This window comes from Amia ocellicauda, chromosome 14, assembly GCF_036373705.1.
Source record: "Amia ocellicauda isolate fAmiCal2 chromosome 14, fAmiCal2.hap1, whole genome shotgun sequence".
Lineage (NCBI taxonomy): Eukaryota > Metazoa > Chordata > Actinopteri > Amiiformes > Amiidae > Amia > Amia ocellicauda.
In genome coordinates, this window is record NC_089863.1 from 26,441,735 (window position 1) to 26,465,197 (window position 23,463).

At 43.9% G+C, this 23,463-nt stretch overlaps 1 protein-coding gene across 1 annotated transcript; it reads left to right on the plus strand.

The window, feature by feature from the left end:
* Positions 1-8,752: 8,752 nt before the first annotated feature.
* LOC136767562 (uncharacterized) lies at positions 8,753-16,438 on the plus strand. Its single transcript, XM_066721432.1, has 5 exons — positions 8,753-8,858; positions 11,989-12,072; positions 12,672-12,721; positions 13,338-13,437; positions 13,787-16,438. Exons 1-4 carry the CDS (start codon positions 8,789-8,791, stop codon positions 13,410-13,412), a joined length of 279 nt encoding a protein of 92 aa, XP_066577529.1. The 5' UTR covers positions 8,753-8,788; the 3' UTR covers positions 13,413-13,437; positions 13,787-16,438.
* The last annotated feature ends 7,025 nt before the right edge of the window (positions 16,439-23,463 follow it).

A 23,463-nucleotide genomic window follows, 5' to 3' on the forward strand; every position in this document is an offset into this window, starting at 1 on the left:
GGTTTTCAGTTATCACTACCGTGCGGCCCGTCGTTGCAGGCCCAGGCTGCAGAATGAGAAACATGGCCTCCTGCCAATCACTCCCTCACAGCGCCAACAGATTCTATCCCGTCTCCCACAGATTTAACTCTCTCTCCCGATCCCCCCAGTTTTAGGATCTGCTTGCTTTCCAGCAAGGCCCAGACCCACACTCAGCTCAGCTCAGGTCAGGTCAGCCTGTGGGATAATGCGTACCATATGGATTTGTCATAGCACCCTTTGCCAAACACACACACACACAGTAGGCTGGTTGCTTCCCTTCCTCTCCTTCGCTGGCTGACGTTGGCACAGGCTTTTTGAGGAACTTGGATCCAACAGCTAGTCCACACTGCCCGGAGGGTGGGTGTGGAAATGTGTCTTGTTGTGTTTGGCTTATCTGCTCAAATCCACGGATCCCGCACTAATGAGAGGAGAGGCGGGCAGGAGGGCTTTCAGGTTTAGTGGAGACCAGTGAGGCAAGTAGGGAGACACTAAACACTGCACTGACAATCCACTTCAAATGTGGATAATTATAACATCTGCAATGCATCTGGTGCTAGAAAGGGATAGGACAAAACTATGGTCTGCTGTAGTAGGTTATTGAGGTAGTTATAATGGGAAAATACCACTAATACCTCCCTCAGGGTCATGCTGGGAGGTATATTCCACCCCACCTCTCTCCGTGGTAGGCTATTTCAATTAAGTTTTAATGAAAGTGGTGGCTGGTGGCCAAACTTTCTGGGTGTTCGCACCTCCAATGTAGGGGTCTGGGAGGCCGACCTCGGCGGTAGAGGTACAATTTCTCAAACAGACAGTCATGGTAGAAAAGACTGATCTTCTATTTCGAGAAAATAAGAAAATGAAAAAAGATCTGACCCAGAGCAACATGATTTAAAAAAATATATGAAGTATTTAAAAAAATAAAATTTGCGTATACCATATGCTATATTTAATAACCGATTAACCGAAACAGGAAGTAATTTAACAACAAAATGGCGGAATTATACCGCTTAAAAGCAACGTGCGTGGAATAAAGACAGATTCAAACTCTGAAAAGAGCAATTTATGTGGAATGTAAAATGTGAAAAAAAATAGACAAGGATAATGTGAATTTAGATACTTTTCCAATTAGGGGTCATGGAGCTGAGAAGATGGCTGCTTAACTCGTGAACTCTGCACTCCCATTTTAAAAATCCTATACTATCTAAATACAGACGATTGTAAATAAAAAAAGGCATTGGCAGACGCCCAGAACTCCTCGGACATAATGGCTGATAAGCAGGCTAGCCAGACTGCAACTGCAAAAACAACTAAACCGAAAAATGACATTCAACCCCTTGAAATAGAACAAGATGGCGACGCAGCTTCCGCTCCAATATCTCCCAACTAAGAAACTACTACATAGGCATAAGATCAAATTTGCCCCTCTATACCCAGCTGTACTGAAGAGTGACACAGAAGTGAAATCCCGGCGTTTTGAAGACCCTGCCAGAGCTATGCAATATTTACGCTCCTTACTCGGGAAATGAACTAATACTGTACAGCCTAACTTGTATTTCTGATATTCTGGTTTGCTCCCAGTTGTTTTGCAATACTGCGATTCCCTTCTATTCAGTTTGTCTTCTTCTCTTTGCACATATTATGTGGTGCTAGTTGGGGACATTACATATTACTGAGCACAGTATGCAAGTCGCTTTTGTTATCTTTTTGGAGCATATCCAATTTAACCACGATTTCGCTACCATTGGCAAGCCACACGTTCCTGTTGTTGCCTGACATGGTTGTCACAGCTTCTATAGGCTATTGCTATTAGTTTGGGGACAGAAACAGAGAGGAGCCAAAGTCCTCAATGGACTGGGTCTGACCTCGTTAAGAGGTTTCATTAAGAGGAAAAAGGTGCTGTCCTACCGCAAGACGTTAAAATGTGATGTGGCATTATTACAGGAGACATTTATCAGGCAAAAAAGTTATCCAGGGGCTGGGCTGAAAGGTATAGTCCTATTTTAGTACAAGCAGTGGTAGTAGTAGAGGGGTTGCAATTTAAGTTTATCAGAGAAATAAAACACCAAGAGGGTAGGTCTATAATAATCATCATTCTAGCCAATGTTAATGCCCTAATGGTGATAATCCTGCTTTTTTTGAAGATCTTGAAACTAAGCAAAGTGATTTGGCTCAATATCCAATTATAATAGGCAGAGACTTTAACCAAGTGCTTGACCCAATTTTGGATCGTAGTTCCCCATCAGTTTGCTGCGTGTCTAGGTCATTAAGAGTTCTGCAGGGTATGTGTAATGGTTTAGGCCTAGTTGATATTAGGTGCTTAGAAAACCCAAAAGAAAGAGACTACATATTTTATCCTTCCCCTCTTAATGTATTCTCTAGAATAGATTGTGCTCTAATATCAAAATCTTTAATTCATTCCCCCCTCACGGGTATAATTGGGAATATTGCATGCTCAGGTATCACTTGCGATGACTTCCTTTTACAAAATCCGACAAAACACCAAGACTGAGATTTAGTACCAGTCTGTTACAAGAAGAAGAATTTAGGACCGCTCTAAAAGCTCAAATTGATCTTTACATAGAAACAAACAAATCCTCCCCCCCCTTGCAGGAGTAACCTGGGAAGCAATGAAGGCTTTTCTGATGGTGTTTATTATCCAGTACTCTGCACGGAATAAGAAAACTGCGAAAAAGATGTGCCGAAAAAACCTTTAATAAAATTTCCTCCTCGACTTATAGAAAATGAACCAAGTTAAAATACGAGTACAATTGTTTTCTGACACAAAAAGCTGGATATTTTGAGGAGGGGGATAAGGCAGGACGGCTTCTTGCTGGTTGTATAAAACATAGAGAGGCAGCTGTCATTCCAGTGGTGAGAAGGGAAGGAGATCTTCTGACTGGGTCATGTGACATTAACAAGACATTTGAAGAATTGTGTTCGATACTGTACTTCCCTGAAGTAATCGCAATGGGAAATGTCCTAGACTCCACTCGAGGAAATTGCAGGGGAATATAGATAATGGAGGGTTGGGCATCACTAAATGAATATTCTACCACTATGCATTTTTGCCAAGATATATATAGAACAATGGTCTACTCCCCCCAACCCTTAATTCTGTTGTTAGTAAATTATCTCCACTGGGTCAGACCCATCCAATTCTATTTTGTGTTCAACAGGTTTGGAGAAGTGTGGGACTGATATTTGGTTACAAGCCATAACTTAATAGACTAATTCCCATTTTTGGAGATATTTACACATTAGAGAGATGCTGGGCAAGATATTTGGCTCGAGATTTAGTCCACCTAGACATGTAGAAACCCCACCCAGGATTTTTGAGAGATCTGGCAAGGGGCATGAGGCTTCTTTTTATCATGCCATGGTTCTACAGAAGTCCAATACATATAGTTCCATATTAAAATCAGTATGGGAGAAAGACTGAAATATATCCTTTACCAATGAAGAATGAGCTAATGTCCTAAAGAGCATCAAAATAATGTCAAGGGAGCTGCGAACCAGGCTTGTCCAGTTTAAGATCTGGCACAGGTTCTACTGGACCCACGCCGGGCTACATAGGTTGGGTCTGAAAGACTCTCCTTATTGTTGGAAGTGCCAAACAGAAGTGGGGACTCTAGTGCATTTGTTTATTATTATTATTATTATTATTATTATTATTATTATTATTATTATTATTATTATCTTAAAGTTAATTTCTATTTTTATGTTATTGTTGTACATGATAACATTCAAAATTCAATAAAACTGTTTAAATCGAGAAACTTGTAGAGTTAATTAGAGTTGCTATATGGAAGCAGGTTACATGTGTACTGGGCATCGAGGCACAGACACGGAAACAGAGAGGATGAGTGTAGTACCATGGGAGGAGCTGCATTGCTGATGTGCCAGTGTCACATGACAGGTGAAAATGAAACGCACGTCACCCAGAAGACCAGAAGCACAATTAATTTATACCGGGGGTCCGCAGAACAAGCAAACACTGTCAACTGGCCGCCCCTGGTCTGTGGTTTAGCAAAACTCTACCACCTATATTGTCTTGTGTCTCAAGTACACTGTGAAACAGACCACCACCGAACAAAGGCCGACCCTTTGGTGGTCAAGTGTCCAAAAGTGTTCGTTTTGATCGTCTGGCCACTTATTACCACCCCCACCCCAGTCCCTTCTCTTCCCTATTCCCATCCAACATCAGTCACAACCTATTTCCTGTTCCCAGGCTGTGACCATCCCACAGGGTGACACACAGCCCCGATACGGCTGTACTGTCCATGTGTGCCTGCTGCTGCCTACAGCACACACAGCATATGAGCCACAGCAGAGGGAGATCTGCCAGTCAGGGGGTGTGGATTAGTGTGGGAACCCTGTCCCATGTCAAATACAATAGTTCCCAGTGTAGTTAAACTTCCCAGGTTGACATCCTGTCCCATTTTAATTATGAAAATAGTCATATTCCCCACAGTTGACTGGGGAGTGGGTTCTATAACCAGAAGAAACCTGAGCACCTCTGTAGAAGACTATCTTTTTGCAATAAAACATGTATTAAAGTCACTTTAACTACAGCGCCACAGCGATGTCATCAGCAAGCACCAGATTGCTGCCTGGCAGTGACACACAGACCTCCGAGCAAAAGAGGACCTTGTCATGATTCACAGCCTCCATCCCGCTGACTGAGAGACTAGAACACTTCCGGGAGCAACTGGAACGCAGATTACAGATCAATTGAAAACCGATCGATTAATCAATCAATACATTTTTATTTTGATGCTGTGCTCCCCCTCGAAGGTGGTCCAAGTAGTCATACAGTGGGAGTGAGTTTTTCCAGTGGTTAAAGCAGATGTACATGTTTCTATTGTGTCTTACGGGGTGTGTAGTGGGGTGGGGGGTCCTGCAGAGATATGGCACAGCACTGTCTTCCCGCATTGCTGTGGTATACCGATGAAACCCTGCCACAGCTTGGGCTGATTGGCACCCATTGGCCGCGTTGGCAAAATGCCACAGCCCAGATTCCAACCACCAATTTCTGGTCTCGCTGGGCCAGACCAAAAATCCCAAACACCGGGGGCTTCACCAGTTGCCCAGGGTCCCTCCCCAGCTAACTAGCAAGGTTCAAATGGTGTGTGCTTGTAAACGTCAGGGGAATCCCCCTCCAAAAAAAGTCTGACACCCTTTTCACTTCTCCATGTCACAAGAAAAATAGGACAGCAGGCCAGTTCCCAAAAGCACAGTCTTTCACTTCCCCCTTCAATGGTACGCTGGTTGAAGTGACATTCCTGGCACTTTTATTTCTGTTTCCAAAATCCTTCAATATACATCTGTTTTTTTTTGGTTTGTTTGTGTGGTTTTATCAGAACAACCGAGATCTGTTGAGCTAGTTTCTTCCGTACCAGTAACAGATGGCAGTCCTCCTTTGCCATTTTAACATTTTCATTCTTCAACATAGTTTGGTTTGTTCTCAGATCCATTCATTAACCCTAAATCCCTTCCCCCTCCCCGCACAAGGACTACGCAGTCTGTTTGTTGTTGACAAAGGGGCGAACACAATCCCATCGCACACACAGGCCTGTTCTGTGTCAGTGGGGGTACAGGTTTCAGCTCCGGTATTTGTTTTGCCGTTCAGTTCGTCTGTGTGCAGGGTCTTTCTCCTACGCGCAGTGTTGCAATGGCTTCCAGTCCTTCCTCTCCGCTCGCAGTTCCCCCAATGGATTCGTGCTCCTTTCTCACACCGACGCCCTTTGCACAGACACAGACACTGACTCAGCAGTCATCGCTCAAAGTCACTGAGGAGAGGCACTTCGGATGTGTCTCGTATGAAGAACTGGGACCAGGGTGCTTCACTGTGAGTGTGTGGCCCTGGCAAGGCTTGACCTTTGAACCTGAAAACTTCAACAAGGAAGTGTTTCGTCCAGGACAAACGTGATAGTTTACACCTTCCCTCCATTTTCTGTTTCTTGGAAGGAAAAAGCAATCGATGTATCAAGTGATTCACGTTTTATGGACGTACTTCCAACTGAGCTCTCAAGTTCTTAAATTAAACCCTTAATTGAACTATTAGTTCAATTAAGGGTTCAATTAAGCCACTGAGAGCTCAGTTGGCAGGAAAACTAACAGGGCAGGAGTTGGGGGAAGCACGGCTTTAGAGAGCTCCCATCAGCGCTGGCAGATCCAGGCTTACAGACTGCAGCTTGAAATGCACAGCTTGGGGGCACAGTAAAATTCCCGCCTGCGCCTACAAGAAAAATACAATTAAAAAACAGCCATGTCTCTGCCGAGTGCCGGCCACTCGCATTCCCACGGTCAGACGATGTCTCAGCTGGGAACTGTTACAGTGCGTGGTTATAGGCTACACTGCCAAGCTGTGTTTTACTCAAAAGTACACCTTTTAAAATGTTACTTAATTGCCTCGCTATTTGTGTCCTGCTTCCACCAGTGCCTACCAGCAGGCTGAACAAGAGGCGTTGCAACCGGGATAATGCCCTCGTCGTGCCCGTTCAAATCACTGTGCAAAAACGCAGCAAAATGCAATTGATCACGCCTGTTTACACTTTGAGGTTTCACTCCCTAATTTGTGCACCGATTAGATTTAGTGATTGGTTTGATTCCTTAACAGCAGCTTTGCTAAAACTGGTTGGTGCACAAATTAGGGTTGGGGTTCGTATGTAGTACATTGTGTGGTTCACTGTTTAAGCTGCTTTGAGTAGCCTAAGTATCTGCTTAATGACTTAATAACTATTATTACTATACTTATCATTTTTATTGTAATGTTGCCAACTTGCTCAGAAGTGTCTAAATGGTAGTTTGCCAAGCGTGAGTCTACATTGACATCCTCAAAGCATTCAATCTGATTTTCATTACAACCGTTCTTAAAGGTCTTGTGGCAACCAATAGTTTAAAAAGTATTAGAACCTACACTTCAGTCTCAACACGAGTTTTCACACCACATCATACTCTTGCAAAGCATGTATTTCCTGTTCCAAATTAGCAGATGCATTTCCATATGTTTTTACTCTATAGCCTTGAACGTTTTGTGTTTTCTCCTACTCCAGACAAAGAGAGGCTATTGCGTCTCCAGGGCGACGGGGCTTATTGACACACAATGAGAAGAAACAGTCCGGATTCATATGTAAATTAGCAATGCTAATTCGCAGAGCAGCCAAATTCACATGCATTTTTTTATTTTATTTTTAGAAATCTTACTTTCATACACGGTATGGATTGACACAAGGAAAAACATTTACTAGCCAGAAAACCCTTGCTTGTCAGGAGACATTGTGATTGACCCCGGCTATTTAAAGAGCTACATTAAGCACATACAATACAGCTGTGAGCCGGACTTTTTCCCATGCCTGTTGCTCGAATTCTTTGCTTTATAGCTTTTTCCTGCACTGTTTGGAGGATTATGATGGTATCTTTGCAGAAAAAGGAAAATAAAAACATTTTAGGGTAATTTCTGTCAGTTTGCCAGGGTTTTAAACCTCTAGACATGGAGACATTTTGTTTTATTATGTGTATTCGTGTATTTTTTTCTCGGGTGGGAGTGAATGTGATTTGCACTATGGAGCTCTCTTAGCAAGCGGTCCACGTCACGCGAGAATGTCTGTACCTTTGATCACGTGATAAAAGATCAGGTACAAGGACAGTTACAGTACCTGCCCTAATGACATCACACAGCACATAGCATATCATTTGCAGTCAGACTTGGGCGCATACATGGAAACTATACCAACGATAACTGGCCCCCAATTGTGATCCAGAAGACATCAGGAGAACACACTCTAGAATTCTGTCCGAGGGGATGATGGGATAGGAAAACACTAATGGAAAAAGTGCCATTTCCCCTGCAGGGTCACCCATAGTCCTCTGAGCTTTTCTGTGACCCTTCACTGACCCGCAGAGATGGGTAGATTAACAAGTTTGTTGGTATAAAACCCCGGAGGGTCCAAGATTACCCAGCAGCCTCTAACAAAAGGGGACGCGGCCTCACTGAGTTACACCTTTCATCATCCGTTCAACCATTCGGCAAGCAGTGTTACGTCTTGGCCCGGGCAGCGTTCAGGTCTCCCCTCTGTGGCAAACCAACCCCCAACACCGCCAGGCGTGCACACGTCCCTGAAACCCAATCTGGACTGTAACGGTCCGCTCCTTCGTTCTTGCCTTTACCGACGAGCAAGATGCCACATGTTCCCACCTGAAATAGATACGTTGTCGTAACAAAGTGAGCTAAGGTTTCGGGTTCCCAAAACACACGTCAAGGCTATTTATTTTGGAATGATTCCCCCCCAAAAAAACCTTCTTCCACAGCCTTTTTAGTTTCCCTGAGTTAAAAAAACAAACACAAACACTAGATGGCTGGCAGTGAAGAAGGACTGGACCTCTGATCGATCTGCAAGGACGCGTACCTGTCATAGAAGGCGTGTGACGGCATGTGCCCGCGGGCCTCAGACATCAGCTATCACCCGCGGCCCCCTAAATCACCGCAAAAGTAGACGTGGAGCAGCCGTGCGTGCACAGACAGACAGACACAGGTCCGACTCCGACTTGTTGGGATCTGCAGCCCCTTTCCACGTTCTGTCAGACTGAGGCTGAATAAATTCACATCTTCACCTCTCCTTGCTGCAGAAGAACCACACACTCTCTTCCTTCCCTCCCTTCTTCCCTCCCCCTCCCTCGCCCCCTCCCTTCTCAGTGTGATCAGAGTGGTGGCCGGGGCCAAGGGAAGAGGCGGCTCATTTGCACACAAGTTTGTTCTCCAGCCAACATGACAAGACTGCCTCTCGGATCCCTGCAGCTCTGCCTGGCTGTGCTATTGCTTCTGCCCGGGTGCTGTGGTGAGTGTCATTTAAGTGCTTTTTATGGGAACAGACTGGGGTCCATTCATAGGACTGCAGATTCTATTTATCACACAGATTTTAAAGAAAGAAACAGAGTGAGATCTGCAAAAGCTTTCCTGCTCGGGTGTCAGAAGAACAAACCAAAAAGTAGAAAAGGAAATCCTCTGCATTGCAACTCATTTTACAAGTTGTTTTATGTGAAAAACAAATCTCTTAAATGTTCTTTCCCACAGCCTACCTGGTCTCCTGCTAGATTATACACATTAAACCAGTTACAATTACAGAAAATGAGAAACACATTTTTCTTTGCACCCCCCTGCAGCCAAAAGCTTTGCACACGCAGAAAAGGTCTGAATTAATTTGATTTATTTTCTGTGGTGAAGCATTATTCCACAGTGTATTTAAATATTAACATGAAATGAATTTCACTGTTTTGTTGTCCTAAAGCAGTCATACCTGGAAGTGCATTGACTACATGATTGTGTCTTTTAAAGTCAGACTTTTAAAGGCTGTCCTTTTAACTGAGCAAAAACACATTGGGGAACATATCTGGACCCAGAACGATGCACTGGCTTTGTTTGATATGTGTTGTATATGTTACATGAGCACCAAGTAACCAAATGGATAGAAAGTCAAACTTGCTTTTCTGTAGTCATTATTGTCAGAAATTCATGACCCAGTGCAGAGTTGAAGTGCACATGCAAGATTTTACGAGCTTTGACACTTATTTCACAGAAACGGGGGAATTGGGTGCTGTAACTGACAGCTCAGTCCAAGGGGACTTAAAACTAGCTTTGTGCCTGACAGAGACAGAGACAGAGAGACCTAGAGAGTGACCGAGAGACAGACACAGAGACAGACAGTGAGACAGAACGAGAGAGACAGACAGACAGAGAGAGAGAGAGAGAGAGAGAGACAGAGAGAGAGACTGAGAGACAGACACAGAGACAGACAGTGAGACAGAGACAGAGAGACAGAGAGAGACATTGAGACAGAACAAGAGAGACAGAGACAGATAGAGAGAGAGACAGAAACAAACAGACCGACAGAGACAGAGACAGACACTCAGAGAGAAAGACAAATGGAGAGAGACAGAAAGACAGACAGAGACATAAACAGGGAGAAAGAGAGAGAGACAGCGAGAGGAGAGACAGACACAGAGAGAGAAACTTTGTGAGAGACAGCGAGAGAGAGAGACAGAGACACACACACACACACAGAAATTGTCACATTCAAAGAAGACAGACTAGGCTGGTTGTGTCATTTTCCTGTGCGATGGCACCTCAGATTTATCTGTAGCTTAATCTAGCTGTGAGTGTCTTGCTGCGCAGGCTGGTGAGATGTTTGTGATTTCCATCCTGCCAGCAAAATTTTCAGCACTGGTCACATCACACAATGAGGCGCTCATCGGACCGTCATGGGGCCAATCCGTCCGTGCTGGAATTCAAACTCGGGGTAATGCCATCACACACGAGGAGAAAATCCTGTACAGGATGCAAGGTCATCGCAGGGCAGTACTAACACACACACACACACACACACAAAAACAATTATAGGGCAAGTCAGAGTAGGCAGTCAACCTAAGCAGCCTATACCGATCCCCTGCTGGATGAAGATGTTTCCTCTTGCGTCAAACCAGAGCTTCTCTTTTACACATCACACCTGTGTATGATTTAATCTTCCCCTCTGTGATCAGCTAGGTCTTTTTAATCTCTTCATTCATTCAATAGTTTCCTTTGCTCATCTCAGGTCTGTTCTTCTTGCCCTGTGTCCGGCCCATCGCCACTTGAACAGTTTCACTCTTTCAATGATGTCACATATTCCAGTTTGTTCTCGGATCCATTCAGTTATTTCTCTGTGTCTTGCTGTTATTCAGTTATCAAGTCTCGTGTTTGTTAGCAGCACAGGAAGCGTTGCAAACAAGGAACTGAGCAGCTTGTTTGGATCCTTACAATTATTATTATTTCATTTTTTTTTTTTTTCATCTGCAGTTCTCAGGCAGCAATCTGCGGGAATCTGAACACGGTTTTCCAGTTCCATTGTTTGGCAGAAATTCACTCAAGATATTTATAACCGGACGCTCACATGTAGACAAACTGGACCTCTTTTTGTTAGGCGGACTTCGAAGGGTAATTAATGAGGACTGGCTCTCCAAGTTCTCCGTCGCTCTTGCCAAGTCAAGAGTCACTGAAACACAGCCTCGCCATCCTGCCAGAAAGATTACCTATGCGACACAGCACCAAGCACGACAGGGATCAAACCCCAACACTGCCGGGATCGTTCTCGTCCCCCGCAGGGCATGACTGTGGGCACTCCAGCAAAGGAAACTCATATTTATACTAGAGTGTGTTCAGGGAAAGCTGGAAAATTCCTGTACCTTTGGGTTTTCCCTCGTTTCAACGCAGGACTGCCCTGTGCTCTTCAACTGGCGTCCTGTCACTTTCGCCCTTGCATTGTTTTCCTCTACAGCCGCCCCACTTTGTACCTGATTACTCATTCCTTGGGTCTCTTCCAATAAGTCATTTCTTTTTGATGATTTAGTTTCATGATTAGCTTCCCAGTCCATTGTGGATCGTGGATATTTTCATTGCTTTTGTTTAAGTTTACCACACAGTGCCTTTGAAGATCAGATATCTTCCATTTAAGGGAACAAGCGTATGTTTTCAATCCATGGCCCCCTTCTTGTCTTGTAGCGGTCTAGGCCTTTTGCTCCTGCATTCAGTGCTCACACAAACATTTAATATTTAAAGAGGTGAGTCAGGGTCAGTGCAACTGGTTTTATTCTCAAAACAGCTTTTTGAGGAACGTTGAAAAGATATAGGATGCATGTCAAACATATTTAAGTCTGTAATCCAGATTTTTATTTTAGTGTTTGAAAATATGTGAAATCTATGCAATAAATATAGGGATTACTGACAGAAATGTATTTAAAAGACATCCCAGATATTTGAAATGTCCCAACAAAAACAGAAAAGGGAAACCCATCACTCCCATTGTCCCACGCTTCCTCACCCAGTTTGCTCAGCCTAGCTGGGGAAGTACCTGTGGGACACCCATGCAAGTTCCTTTGAATAAAAATGTCACCCCCACCTCCTACAATCTCTTTTTTTCTCCATTTTCTCTGCAGGAGGAAGCTACTACTACGAAGACGAATCGCCCAACACAGGGACGCCAGATTACGAAAACAGCACTTTTGACTACTACTTCTACAGTAAGTCCTCTCTGGGGTTCACGCGCTCTCCGGGTCACGGCCAGTCCTCGTGTTCACATAACAGACCCTCTCAGTGTTTGGGTGCGAACAATCCCACCAAAGGCAAGGGTCAGAGCAGACAGGTCCCCTAGAAAGAGAAACAGAGGGGACAAAGACACGGAACCGTTCCCAAGATGAGCAGACCTCAGGCAAAGGGTCAAAGAGCAACCAAAGTGTAGCGGTTTTGCAGCAGACTAAATGTAAAGGTAGATCAATCAATATCGGCAAACAAGAATGGGGGAATGATTAACCGTAATGGAATGATTTGTAGTACATCAAATAAAGCTTGAGGTTGTGATGGTAGCAGACACAAAGTCATATGCAGTGGTGTAGTCTTCAATTTGAAGTAATTTGAATGGAATTTTGTGTATGCCTCCGTAACTTGAAGGGAACACCAATACAGCACTGGTCATATGCAAAATACATTTAAAAAAATATGTATATATATATATATATATATATATATATATATATATATATCATCCTCTGTCTTTTTTAAAGTTCATAATATTCATCAGTGTAAGAGGAACAGAAATCGATTTCTCCCTCTTTATTTTCAGGCAACACCAGCAGCGATTACGAAGGTTTCGAGATGCTTGGGAAGAACCATGTAAGTATACTCTTTTCTCTCTTTCTTTTGTCGTCTGGGATGTAGAGATACTTTTCTTTGCAGCCCGGAGGGTCAGGAATCAGCAGCTGGTTTCTTGCGCACACACAGTGGGTCAGTCCCAACTCTGAATTTACCATTCGACAATTACTTAAGACACAGAATGAGGTGAGCCACAGCTCCAAATGCTGAGTCTGCAGCTGCGTTTTTAGGAATAGATCAAAACCTGTTTGATAAAGCAAGAGAGCATTGTTGTCTTGTCAGGTGGTAGGCCAGCTTTCTTTTAATTTGGAGATTGAGTGATATTAAATCCTGCACACTGCCCTCCTCAGATTTGAGTGAAATCAATAAACTGTACATCTATGGTGCACAATCCTCACAGTCTCACTGACGGCCCCCCAACCAAGAGGGTTTTTAATACAGTTTAAAAGAGTGACAATCTCCTGAAACCTGTCCTTTGCAGCCTTTGCAGTCCTTTGCTGTCCTTTGCTGTTGTTTTTTCCTGGTGGTCTGACACTTATTAAGACCTGTGATAATGCTGTAAAATCCTACACCCTGTTCCCGGTGCAACTGGCAACCCACTGACTAACCAGCATTATTGTGTTGATTGTTTTTTTAGGCACCCACGCTTCTCCCTCCCTGCTGTCTGGTCCTAGTGTGTCTGTTCATTTTCCGGCTCTGTCGATCACTGTGACCTTCCCACGGCTGTCCCCCAAAAGGTACCTCAAACCGCCCAAGATCCGCCAACCTGATTTAGCCCAGTGAAGAAAAGTGAATAAACAGTACAAAGGTCATTATAGTCACTTTGAATCAATAGGTTTAGTAACCATTTGTTAATTCATTCCCATTTAACTTTAACGGAGCACTGAGCATGCAGTTCCAGAGAAGACCAATAGGTGACACTCTGTCCACAGCAGAAATTAGTCTGTTGAGGAGGGGTTTGTGTGCAGGGGTTGAAAAATGAGGTCTAATGTTGGATACAGTGACCAAGCATTTACCTCACTAAGGGGTTGGGGGTGCAGACGATTTGACTGCTGGCCAAGGTGTCTGTTTTACAATCTGTTGCAGGACCAGCGCGTCAGTGGACACACATGGGCACCGGAGAGCGGCCGGGAAGTGGCAGCTGACCGGAAAAGAAAAATAAAACTGGATAAGGACAATCCATCTATGCAGCTTCAACGCACCTCACTTCGGCTGTCCGCAAAATTAACAGCTTTGATGTTTTTGTAAATACGTACACGAATGAAAGGATCTCTAGGTTCCTACACAGATTATAAACCAAATTTGCGATACAGGATTCAAGCCAAATTTAAGCAGTCCGTCCACTCTAGTGTCAGCTAAGAGTAGGACAGTTTGCTTTTCCTCAGGGTCTCCATCTGCCCCGGTCTTTGGTCAGCCAGTAGTGCCTTTGGTCACTATTTCGGCAAAACAGGATCGGTTCAGTTTGTCTGGATGAACTGAGAAATGAGAACCTCTTCTGGAAGAGTGTTTTGGGCCAAGACAATCTTTTATTTTTGTAATATATTTTTTTCTATGATGCATAGTCTCCTTTTTGTTACAGCTGGTAGTAAGTTTACTCTAATGTAGCGGGTGCTACATTTGTTTTGTTTTGTTATCTGCTCTGTACAAAACACACAACGGACTGTTTTTTTACTTATTTTTTTGTTCGGACATTCTGGAATAAGTGTTAAGATATTCTCCCAAATATTGCACTTTTTAGGGGCCTTCTCATGCGCCTGCCTTGATCCTTCAGTGTCTCTCTCCCTTTTCCAACTCAGTTTGTAGTCTTAATGAGAGCAGGGAGCGATACCCAATCAAAACTCTGACCGACCCCAAGGGGACATGGCCAAGAAAAAACCTGTACCTTTACTGATAATCATTTTATGGTCAGAAGCCACTCAAGATCAAGACACGATAAAGTATGTTTTTCTAGAGTGGAGGTTTTGATTCGGTCTAGGCCTCACGGTGATCTTTTAGCCCCTTATTGAAGACACCCGGAGTGAGAAAGGTCTCTAGAGTGATCCTGCTCAGACCACAAAATATCAGGTTCTAGATCAATAAAGCATACAGAGTAACAGGGATAAAGAAGCCTGTGTCTCATTGATTCTTAAAAATCAAGGGTTAAGTAACGCAAGAGCCATACCCCCAAGACATCTGCCTCTAATTCTTGCCTTTTAATGGAGATGAAAAAACAACAATGGTCGGGGCTACTTTAGACTTCACAATCCATTGATTTCCATTGCAGTGTATTCACTGAATTGACCCTTAATTGCCTTAGCTGACCCCAGCGAAAAATAAATAAATAAATCACTCTAAAATTAAGGAGAAGTGGGTGGAAAAAAAGTCAAGAAAGATTTGGAAAGGACTGGAATGGAAACACCAGGGTGGCCTACTCACAAATGCTTTGAGATTTAAGAGTCCCTGGAGGGCTGTTTGATTTAGAAACATCAGCGCTTTGTCTTGGATATTTGAAAACAAAATCAAATGAAAATCGGTAACCGTCAGCTGGACGATAAAACATTCTTTATGAGTTCAGCCCACGCCGAATGGCTGGTAAAGGGGGCGGTTATTCTCATGGGACAGGCGCTTGCTGGTGTGTTTGTGTTCATTCACATGGGCTGGCCAGGGGTGGGACCTTCCAGCCCCACACATTTGACCATCTGGCCAATGAACAAACAGTCACGATTTGGTCAACATGTCAGGCACCGCTCGATTGGGAAGAGAATTTGTCGCGTCACACTCGGACAAGTGCTGACATATCCTCGTTGACGGCAGAATTATGCTCTGCTTGATGTGGGGAATCTGCCTTCAGTGGCTCACGGGTATCCCTCAAGTGTGTAAGGGTCGTTTTCCTGGTCAGATTCCATAATAACTTTGGGCAATGGACAAAATTCAACATAGTGAAAGCACTGATAAAAGCTGTGTTTACCCGCGATCCCCTAACTTCGAGTAGCACAGCCGCCAACACGATGTCACAGCAGCCTATCAAGGTTAAATATACCTTTAGAGAGTCTTCACAAGAGCACAGTGAGCGACAAACAATCCCAACATCACAGAATCATCCCTGACAGGGCAGAGATTACAGTTTTAGGTGTAATATATGGGGTATATTTTAAACATTTTCAAATCTGTCAACCATATATGTTTTCTAGATGCTGAAAATACATTGTAGGAATTAACGTCACTGTATATTTCCAACCTCTATAATAAACACATGGATAATAGACTAAAAATATATGTAATATATTCCATACATTGTAAACTAACCAAAATCTTGGCAGACATATAGGCATACCAAATCTTATTCCATACTTTCAAAATATATTTTTGTTTCCGTATGGGTAGTCGGTTCAGTTCAGGCTTGGCGAGGTATGAGGGAACTCGGTGGGGAATGAAATGAGACACTGGGGTACCAAAGGAAGAGGACGGGGGAGCCTGGTTTGAGATGTTGATGTTTGTAGACCCTGCTTTGTGACATTTAGGGACCACACACTGTCATGCTCTCTTGTAATGTCCTGTTGTGTTGCACTGTGCCCTTCACCATCATATATACACACCTATATATTAATGGCCTCATTGCAGTCACTCACTGTCGCCTCACACCGTTACACACGTTAGTGGGTTTGTTTTTGTATGTGTACAGTACTGTGAGCTGAACATATCGATATATAAATATATACATACATGCTGTTTATATTCTTTAATAAATAATTTTATACATGGGCTTGTGTGCGTCTTCCTTTGGGAATCCATTTTGGATATATATATATACACATTTCAGTAGTTCAGGCAACCGCCTGCAGAAGTAGGTGGAAAAAGGAAGTGACGGAAACATTTTGACTTTAATCCAATTTGGTCACTATTTCGGCAAAACAGGATCGGTTCAGTTTGTCTGGAAGAGTGTTTTGGGCCAAGACAATCTTTTATTTTTGTAATATATTTTTTTCTATGATGCATAAAGTCAGCAGATGTTTTAAGAAATACAAAAAAAAGGAACAATCAACCCACGTTCCCCCACCTCCGCCACAAAAACCACACAATAAAAAAATAAATAGGCCTAATACACAAGATTTGATGTTTCAGCAGGATACACAGTATTTTCTGTAAGAATGAATCTGGCTCAACCACAAGGTTTCAGTAATAACTGCAAGAAGAAGACGAACCACCAACACAAGATGCTGCAATTCTTTCAAGAAACCATCCATCTAAAAAATGTATCTACAAGGGGGAAAATTCCTGATTTGTGCACCTTAACCATTTGTTTGTCTGTCTGTCTTTTCATAAAATGATACAAGTACCATACAAACATTTCATAAGTCCCCTAACAGTAGTGATCATGAATGAAAACTGGTTTATAATGTCCTCCTTGACCACAACAGTGGTAGGTTTCTACTGGTTCCTTACCTGAAGGCAAGTCTCGGAGGAAGATACACTTTGACGTGTGCGGATGGGAGAGATTTCAGAAGCGGATGAAATGCTCACAACTCTGCTTTGCATATTTCCAGCTACTTGAACAAATCACATCCATGCCCATAGTAGGGGGAAACATCATGAGCATGGAAAAAAAGAGACATCAGCTTCATTTCCTGTTCAAATGACACAGATCTGGAACCCAATCGTCTTTTTTTATTTGGTTTGGGCGAGAAAATCTCCTGTTTTATTATTCTAAGCTGCAAGCACTGCGGGTTTCTCGGGCAGTATTAAAAACACTGCAGTTTCATGATCAAGCTGTTCAGTGACCGGTTTTGCTGGAAAAAAAACAACAAAAGTTTGACTCTCGCACGGAGTACATTATCACTGTACAGTATTCCAAATGCAAGAACAGAAAGGTTAAACATAAAGCATATACAAAACATCTGTATGCGCTTTTATTCTATTTATTTTGGCGCAGGAGAACTGAACTTATCCTGGGAGCAAAAAGAGATTGCATTTATTCCGGTTGGCGAGATATTGCTCCATCGGGACTGTCATTCTTGGGAAAGTTTGGTTTTCTTTTGCCAAAAGAGCTCAAAGCCCTAGTACTGATCATAATAATAATAAAACGGTCATCATAGCAACATATCAAATAATAATAGAAATAATAACGGATATGCTTGTGCAATATAATTATGTCTGGCTCTTGGCCTCACTGCGTTGTAGGCAGAAGGCAGTACTCAGTAGTATCTAATAGGCATAAAGAGAGACATTTGTTGCATGGAGAACGAACTGTTGTCTATTATCTAGCCCAGTTATCTTATTGAGTATATTAAAATTACTGTAAACTGCCACTATACGCTCTAGAAACTGCTGTACTGTCTAAGACACGATTGAACTTGCTATCTTATATATGTAAAAGTAATCCCAAACCTAAGACAAAGGAGTCTGTCTGTCCAGGACCTTGTAAGACATATGTACTAGACACTGCCCTGTAGAACAGCTCTGGGAGGAACTGGATGGGGGCAATAGGGGCAGAGACTGCAGAGACTCAGTGGTATCTAGAACCTGTAGTGTGGAGAACAATTTCAACGCAGGGTCTTTTCCCCACGGACATGACATGCATTGCAGCGCTGTGGGCAACAACCTGACACTGCACACACAAAACCAAACCGCTTCTCTTTCTCTCCTTCTCTCTCTCTCTCTCGGTTTCTCTTCCTCTTTCTTTCTCCCTCTCTCAGTCCCTTTCCCCATTTCTCTGTTTCTCCCTCTCTTTTTTCCCTCGCTCTCCCTCCATCCCTCCCTCACTTATTTTTCTCTCTTTCCCCCTCTTTTTTCTTTGCCCATCACTCTCCCTCTCTCACCCTCCCCCTTTCACTCTCACCCCTTTCTCTTTCCCTCTCTCCCTCCCTCTCTTTTTTCTCTCTCCCTCTCCCTCTGCCTGTTTTCTCTCCCCACCTCTCTCCCTCTTTCTTCTCTGCCCCTCTCCCTTGTTTTCTCTCTTCCTCTCTCCCTCTCCCTCTTTTTTCTCTCTAAAAACGATTAACAGTGAGGCGACCCTCCAAACCCTTTGACCCCCGGGCCTCTGTGCCGCTCAGATATGACACCTCGCCTCCCCCAGCGCCATCCGTCACTCGGCCTGGCTTATTAGCAAACGCAATAACCAGCATTGACTTCTCCCGCCACCCATCTGTCTTGTGCCGTCAGCCGCTGGCCGGCTAATCCCTCGGATCCCCGCGGGGGACGTGTGGCCTGCGGAGTTAACCCCTCGAAGGTCCGGAGACGAGCCCAGGGGGAGAGCGGAGGCAGGGCTGGGCTCCGCAGGGCCGAGGAGCGGGGTTCCAGTGATTTCCAAGGTGAGCAGTTTACGTGTCTATTGTTTCGGGGTTTTCCGCTTATCTCCTTGGCAAAGGGGCAGGAATGCTTTTAAGAAAGCACGCTCAAACTCCTTCATTTGTGCATTCAGATCCCATCACTCCAGTCACTGAGTGTGTCTGCAGTGATCGGGCTCAGGCTTGCACTCACACTACAGGTGACAACATCTGCGTTCCTGAGCAAACCCTGCGGCCAATTTAAAACTCTGAGCTCATTTGCGCCTCATTTGAACTTCTTGCCAGTGTTTAATACAGACATTATCAGGAGTACAGGTATGTGAGGCTTATCAAATTAAACTAGACAACCTGTGCTATAATATTCTGCATAGCTGACCATGATTAGACAAACTATATCACAGCACTAGCGAGTTTTTTACGTTTTTGTCCTTTTTCCCCAATTAAAGTCTATGGGAAATGTAGAAATACCACTCAAATTGAAACTTGCAGAGGTTGTTTCGCATGAGGGCCATTTCTTCATCATAGGGGCCACATGCATGTGGGGCCACACAAATGAAAGCATACAAACTACAGAATCAGTTTCACAACACAGTTGCAACACAGCCACATTTTGTTCCAAGAGAAATAATAGCGTCATTATGAATCATGACATTTTTGGATGTTATGAATCAAATGTCAGTGTAAACAATGTTCTCTTAAAGTACTAGTCAAAATACAACTTTTAAGACAAACTGGGTGACAACTGGGTAAAAACTGAAGGAGTTATGATTTATTTAAAATTGACACAAAATGTATTGGGTTTGAGCAATGTTATATTTTTCCCCTACTTTGCACAGTCAATATCTCCTTTCTGGCTATAATAATGCCAGCGTTATTAATAGATATATCTGAACCTGCTGGCGGGTTGAAAACAATGGGGCTGAGTGTAATGGGTTAAGGTGGACCAGTAAAGGCAAGCGGCCACCTTCTCTTCAACCGGCAGCATCACAGCTCTGACAATTCAATGCAACAGCTAAAACACAATCCCTTTGCTTTAGGGCAGTGGTTCCCAAACCTGGACCTGGAGTAGCCTATATTTTCCGATTTAGAAAATGATTAGTTCAATTAAGGCTTCAATTAAGTAATTGAGAGCTCAGCTGGAACAAAGACCAGAAGGGTAGGGGCTTCCTACGGGACTAGGGACGCTAAAGGACACCGGATCTTCAGTGTGGATTGGTACAGACTAACTCTGACTCCTCTCCACTCTCCCTCCTCCAGAGCCGCTCCTTCTCATCCCTGAACCCTAAGTGGTGGAACAACCTGCCCACCGAAGTCAAAACAGCAGAGTCCTTGACCTCATTCCGGCGCTTACTCAAGACGCATCTCTTCCGACAACACTTGTAAAATTAGTCCTCTATCTATTTATTATGCTTCTCTCATTCTTGATTTGTTTTCCTCCTTGCTCGCTTTCCCGTAGCCCTTGTCTGTGACCCTACATCTTGACAGCACTTTGCTTTCACCGTCCAGGATGTAGGAAGTCACTTACTGTACTTGTGTAAATTGTAAAATGTATTATTTTGAATTGCTGTTTTAGCTAAATTGAATTTGTAATGATTGATGCCTTGTACTTCACTGTATTTTTGCACTTTGTTTGCACTTATGTTGTAAGTCGCCGTGGATAAGTGCGTCTGCCAAGAAATAAAAATAATAATAATAATAATACAGAAAATCAAAAATGCATACATATAAAAAAAGACAACACCCTAAAATCATGCAGTCAACCACTTCCTTGATGTCACACCTCTGGGCTGAAAGCATGTAAAATATCTGGAAATGAATCTAGGGTTTCCCCCTTGGCCGGTCACAGCAGGGCAGTACCATGAAATTAGTTCTCCATCGGCCTGTTTCACTACAGCTCTGTCTCCCTGGTTCTGGAGATATCCTGCTCTCTACACTTTATAAAAGCACAGAAATATCACTTCAAGGAAGAGTGAAAACGCACTTTTATAGACTCGGAGGGGCCGCTCGTTTATTGGGTGTGCGTTACAGACAAGTGCTTGCCGAAGTAAATCTCGTATCATAATTCATAATGCCGTCTCCGTTTCCCTTCCCCGCCTCTTTCCCCACAGCTTACGAGAGGCATGACGCTCAAGTGCCGAACAACTCTGATGAACCCCCCTGTGATGACAGCCCCCTGGTGTCCGATTTAATCCTCTTGAAGGCCCGGTTTACATGTTTTTGATGAGAAGAGCTTTACAGGGGAAGTGACACCAACTCCATTCCCTTCCTCCAGAGCCCACTCTCACTCCCACACACTCTCAAATTGAACTCTGCTTCCTCTCGTCACGGGACAGACATGTGGGCCTGTTATCTTTCGCTCCGGTCTGGTCGGCATAAGAGCGCCTGTAGTTTGTAACTTGTCTAAGACTGTTCTTGCCTCTTGAACACCTCTTCCGTGCGGCCGCTGGTAATAAATTCCTCTCGGTTGAAGATACATCTCTTTCTTGATTATTTGGACTCTTCAAATAGCAAGGCGGGAAAGCTATTAAGGCCCTACACGGGGTCGAGAGTACTTTGTTGTTATGCATTTGTTGCCTGTCTCTGCCCCTCTTTTCCTCCCTCTCTCTCTCTTCCTCCCCCACTCACTCTCTTTTCCTCCCTCACTCTATCTCTCCCTCTCTCCCCCTCTCTCTTCCTCCCTTTCCCTCCCTCTCTTTCTCCCTCTCACTCTCCACCTCTCTTTTCTTCCCTCTCTCTCTTCCTCCATCTCTCCCCTCTTTTCCTCCCCCCTTTTCTTCCATCTCTCTCTCTTTTCCTTCTTCACTCTCTCCCCGTTCTCTCTTTTCCTCTTTTACACCCTCTTTCTCCATCTCACTCCCCCTCTCTCTTTTCCTCCCTCTGTCTTAAACCTCTCTCTATCAGCCTCTTTTCCTTCCCTCTCTCTCCCTCTCCTCATATCTCTCTTCCTCACTCCCTCTCTCTCTTTTCCTCCCTCACACTCTCTCCCTCTCTTTTTCTCCCTCCCTCTCTCTCCCTCTCTCTTCCTGTCTCTTCCTCTCTCTTCCTCCCTCACACTCCATCTCTCTCTCCTGTACTTCCCATATCCTCTCTCCATTTCCTTCTCCTTCTCTTCCACCCACACACTTCAGCGCTGACTTCACCGCTCACTGACTTCCTGATGAGTGAGCTCAGCAGATCATCTACCATGGTCCGGCTCCGGAGGGAAAAGGCAAGAGCCGCGACTGTCGCAGTAACCCGCATAACCTGTCTGACAACCCATACTCATCCCTCCATCCGTCGCTGGAACAGCAAAATCTGTCCCTTGGCATCTCGACATTCTGTTGAGCATGTTCCCATCAACCAGTGGAACCAGGCCTGTGTGTCCTAAATGCCCACAGCACAGCAGGAGCACAGAGACGAGTGTTGGTAGAGCATGAAGGTGTGTAAAACAATTGGGCATTTAGAAAAAGAAAAACAACGCAAGTGCCTCTGAAACGATCCACTAACCTTTATATAAAAGATGCACGGGCATAGATTTTCCATCAGTGCTTTCTAGAACACAATGGATGCGCCGGGGGCCGAGGCGCAGTGGGAAATCAGGCCTGGACATGTGAGTATGAAAGATGCTAGGTGTGAGAAGCTGGGCCGCCAATAATTACGGACATATGGATTCCCCATTCCGGCGGGTAATGAGGTGTGGATGAAGGAGAGGGTCTGGAGAAAGCGTTACCTGTCAATCAACAGAGAATGCCTAAACAGGGCGCTCAAAAGCCGTAGCACCAAAACTCAGCTGGTGTATTATACAATAGTATAAACTTCTGGTCCCATTTTTATTATATTATTTATATATTATTATATTCTGAACCCGCCCTTATCTGTCTGCTTTGCCGCCCACAGGACTTCCTGAGTCGACTATCTGGTGCTTGTTGATGACATCACTATTACGCTCATGTGAAAGTGATGTCGATAATGATCTCCTACAGAGGTTCTCAGTTTTCGTATGGTTATATGTCCAGTCGAATATGTGAAATATAGCTGTATTTTATTTTATTTTAAATGTCCACCTGGGACGTTTTGTACGCTGGGAACTACCGACATCAGTTCAAGAATAGCTAACGGAGGAAGACACTGCGGTCAAGATTTCACTGTCAACATAAAATATGTCTGCCTAACCAAGTCAGATTTAGTTTAGACAGTTTCCTTTTCAGATATCTAGCTCTCCGCCACCCTGCCGCCCCAAGACCAGCAGCTTGACACAACACTGTTCATTTCTTTCGGAATCCAGAAAAACAGCAAAACGCATCTTCTCTCTCCATTTGTTAGTGTGGCGATGTCTAAAAATGCTCTTTAACATCCGACGACACTCCTGCTGTTTGAAAAACATCCACAAAAACATCATGCCGGGTGTAAGTTTAATATACACAAGGTTAGTGCCTTGGATGAGGAAAGGAGTGAGAAATGACCTGACATGTTTAAAGAGCCATCCTTTTCAGAAGCAGAGTAATTTAGTCTCTGCCTAAA

What these genes read in the sequence shown, in the direction of transcription:
- LOC136767562 (XM_066721432.1), top strand. Translation starts at nt 8,789, where the DNA reads ATGACAAGACTGCCTCTCGGATCCCTGCAGCTCTGCCTGGCTGTGCTA. An exon ending in TTTTGACTACTACTTCTACA is followed by an intron (nt 12,073 to 12,671) that starts GTAAGTCCTCTC and finishes CTTTATTTTCAG; the next exon opens with GCAACACCAGCAGCGATTAC. An exon ending in AGATGCTTGGGAAGAACCAT is followed by an intron (nt 12,722 to 13,337) that starts GTAAGTATACTC and finishes TTGTTTTTTTAG; the next exon opens with GCACCCACGCTTCTCCCTCC.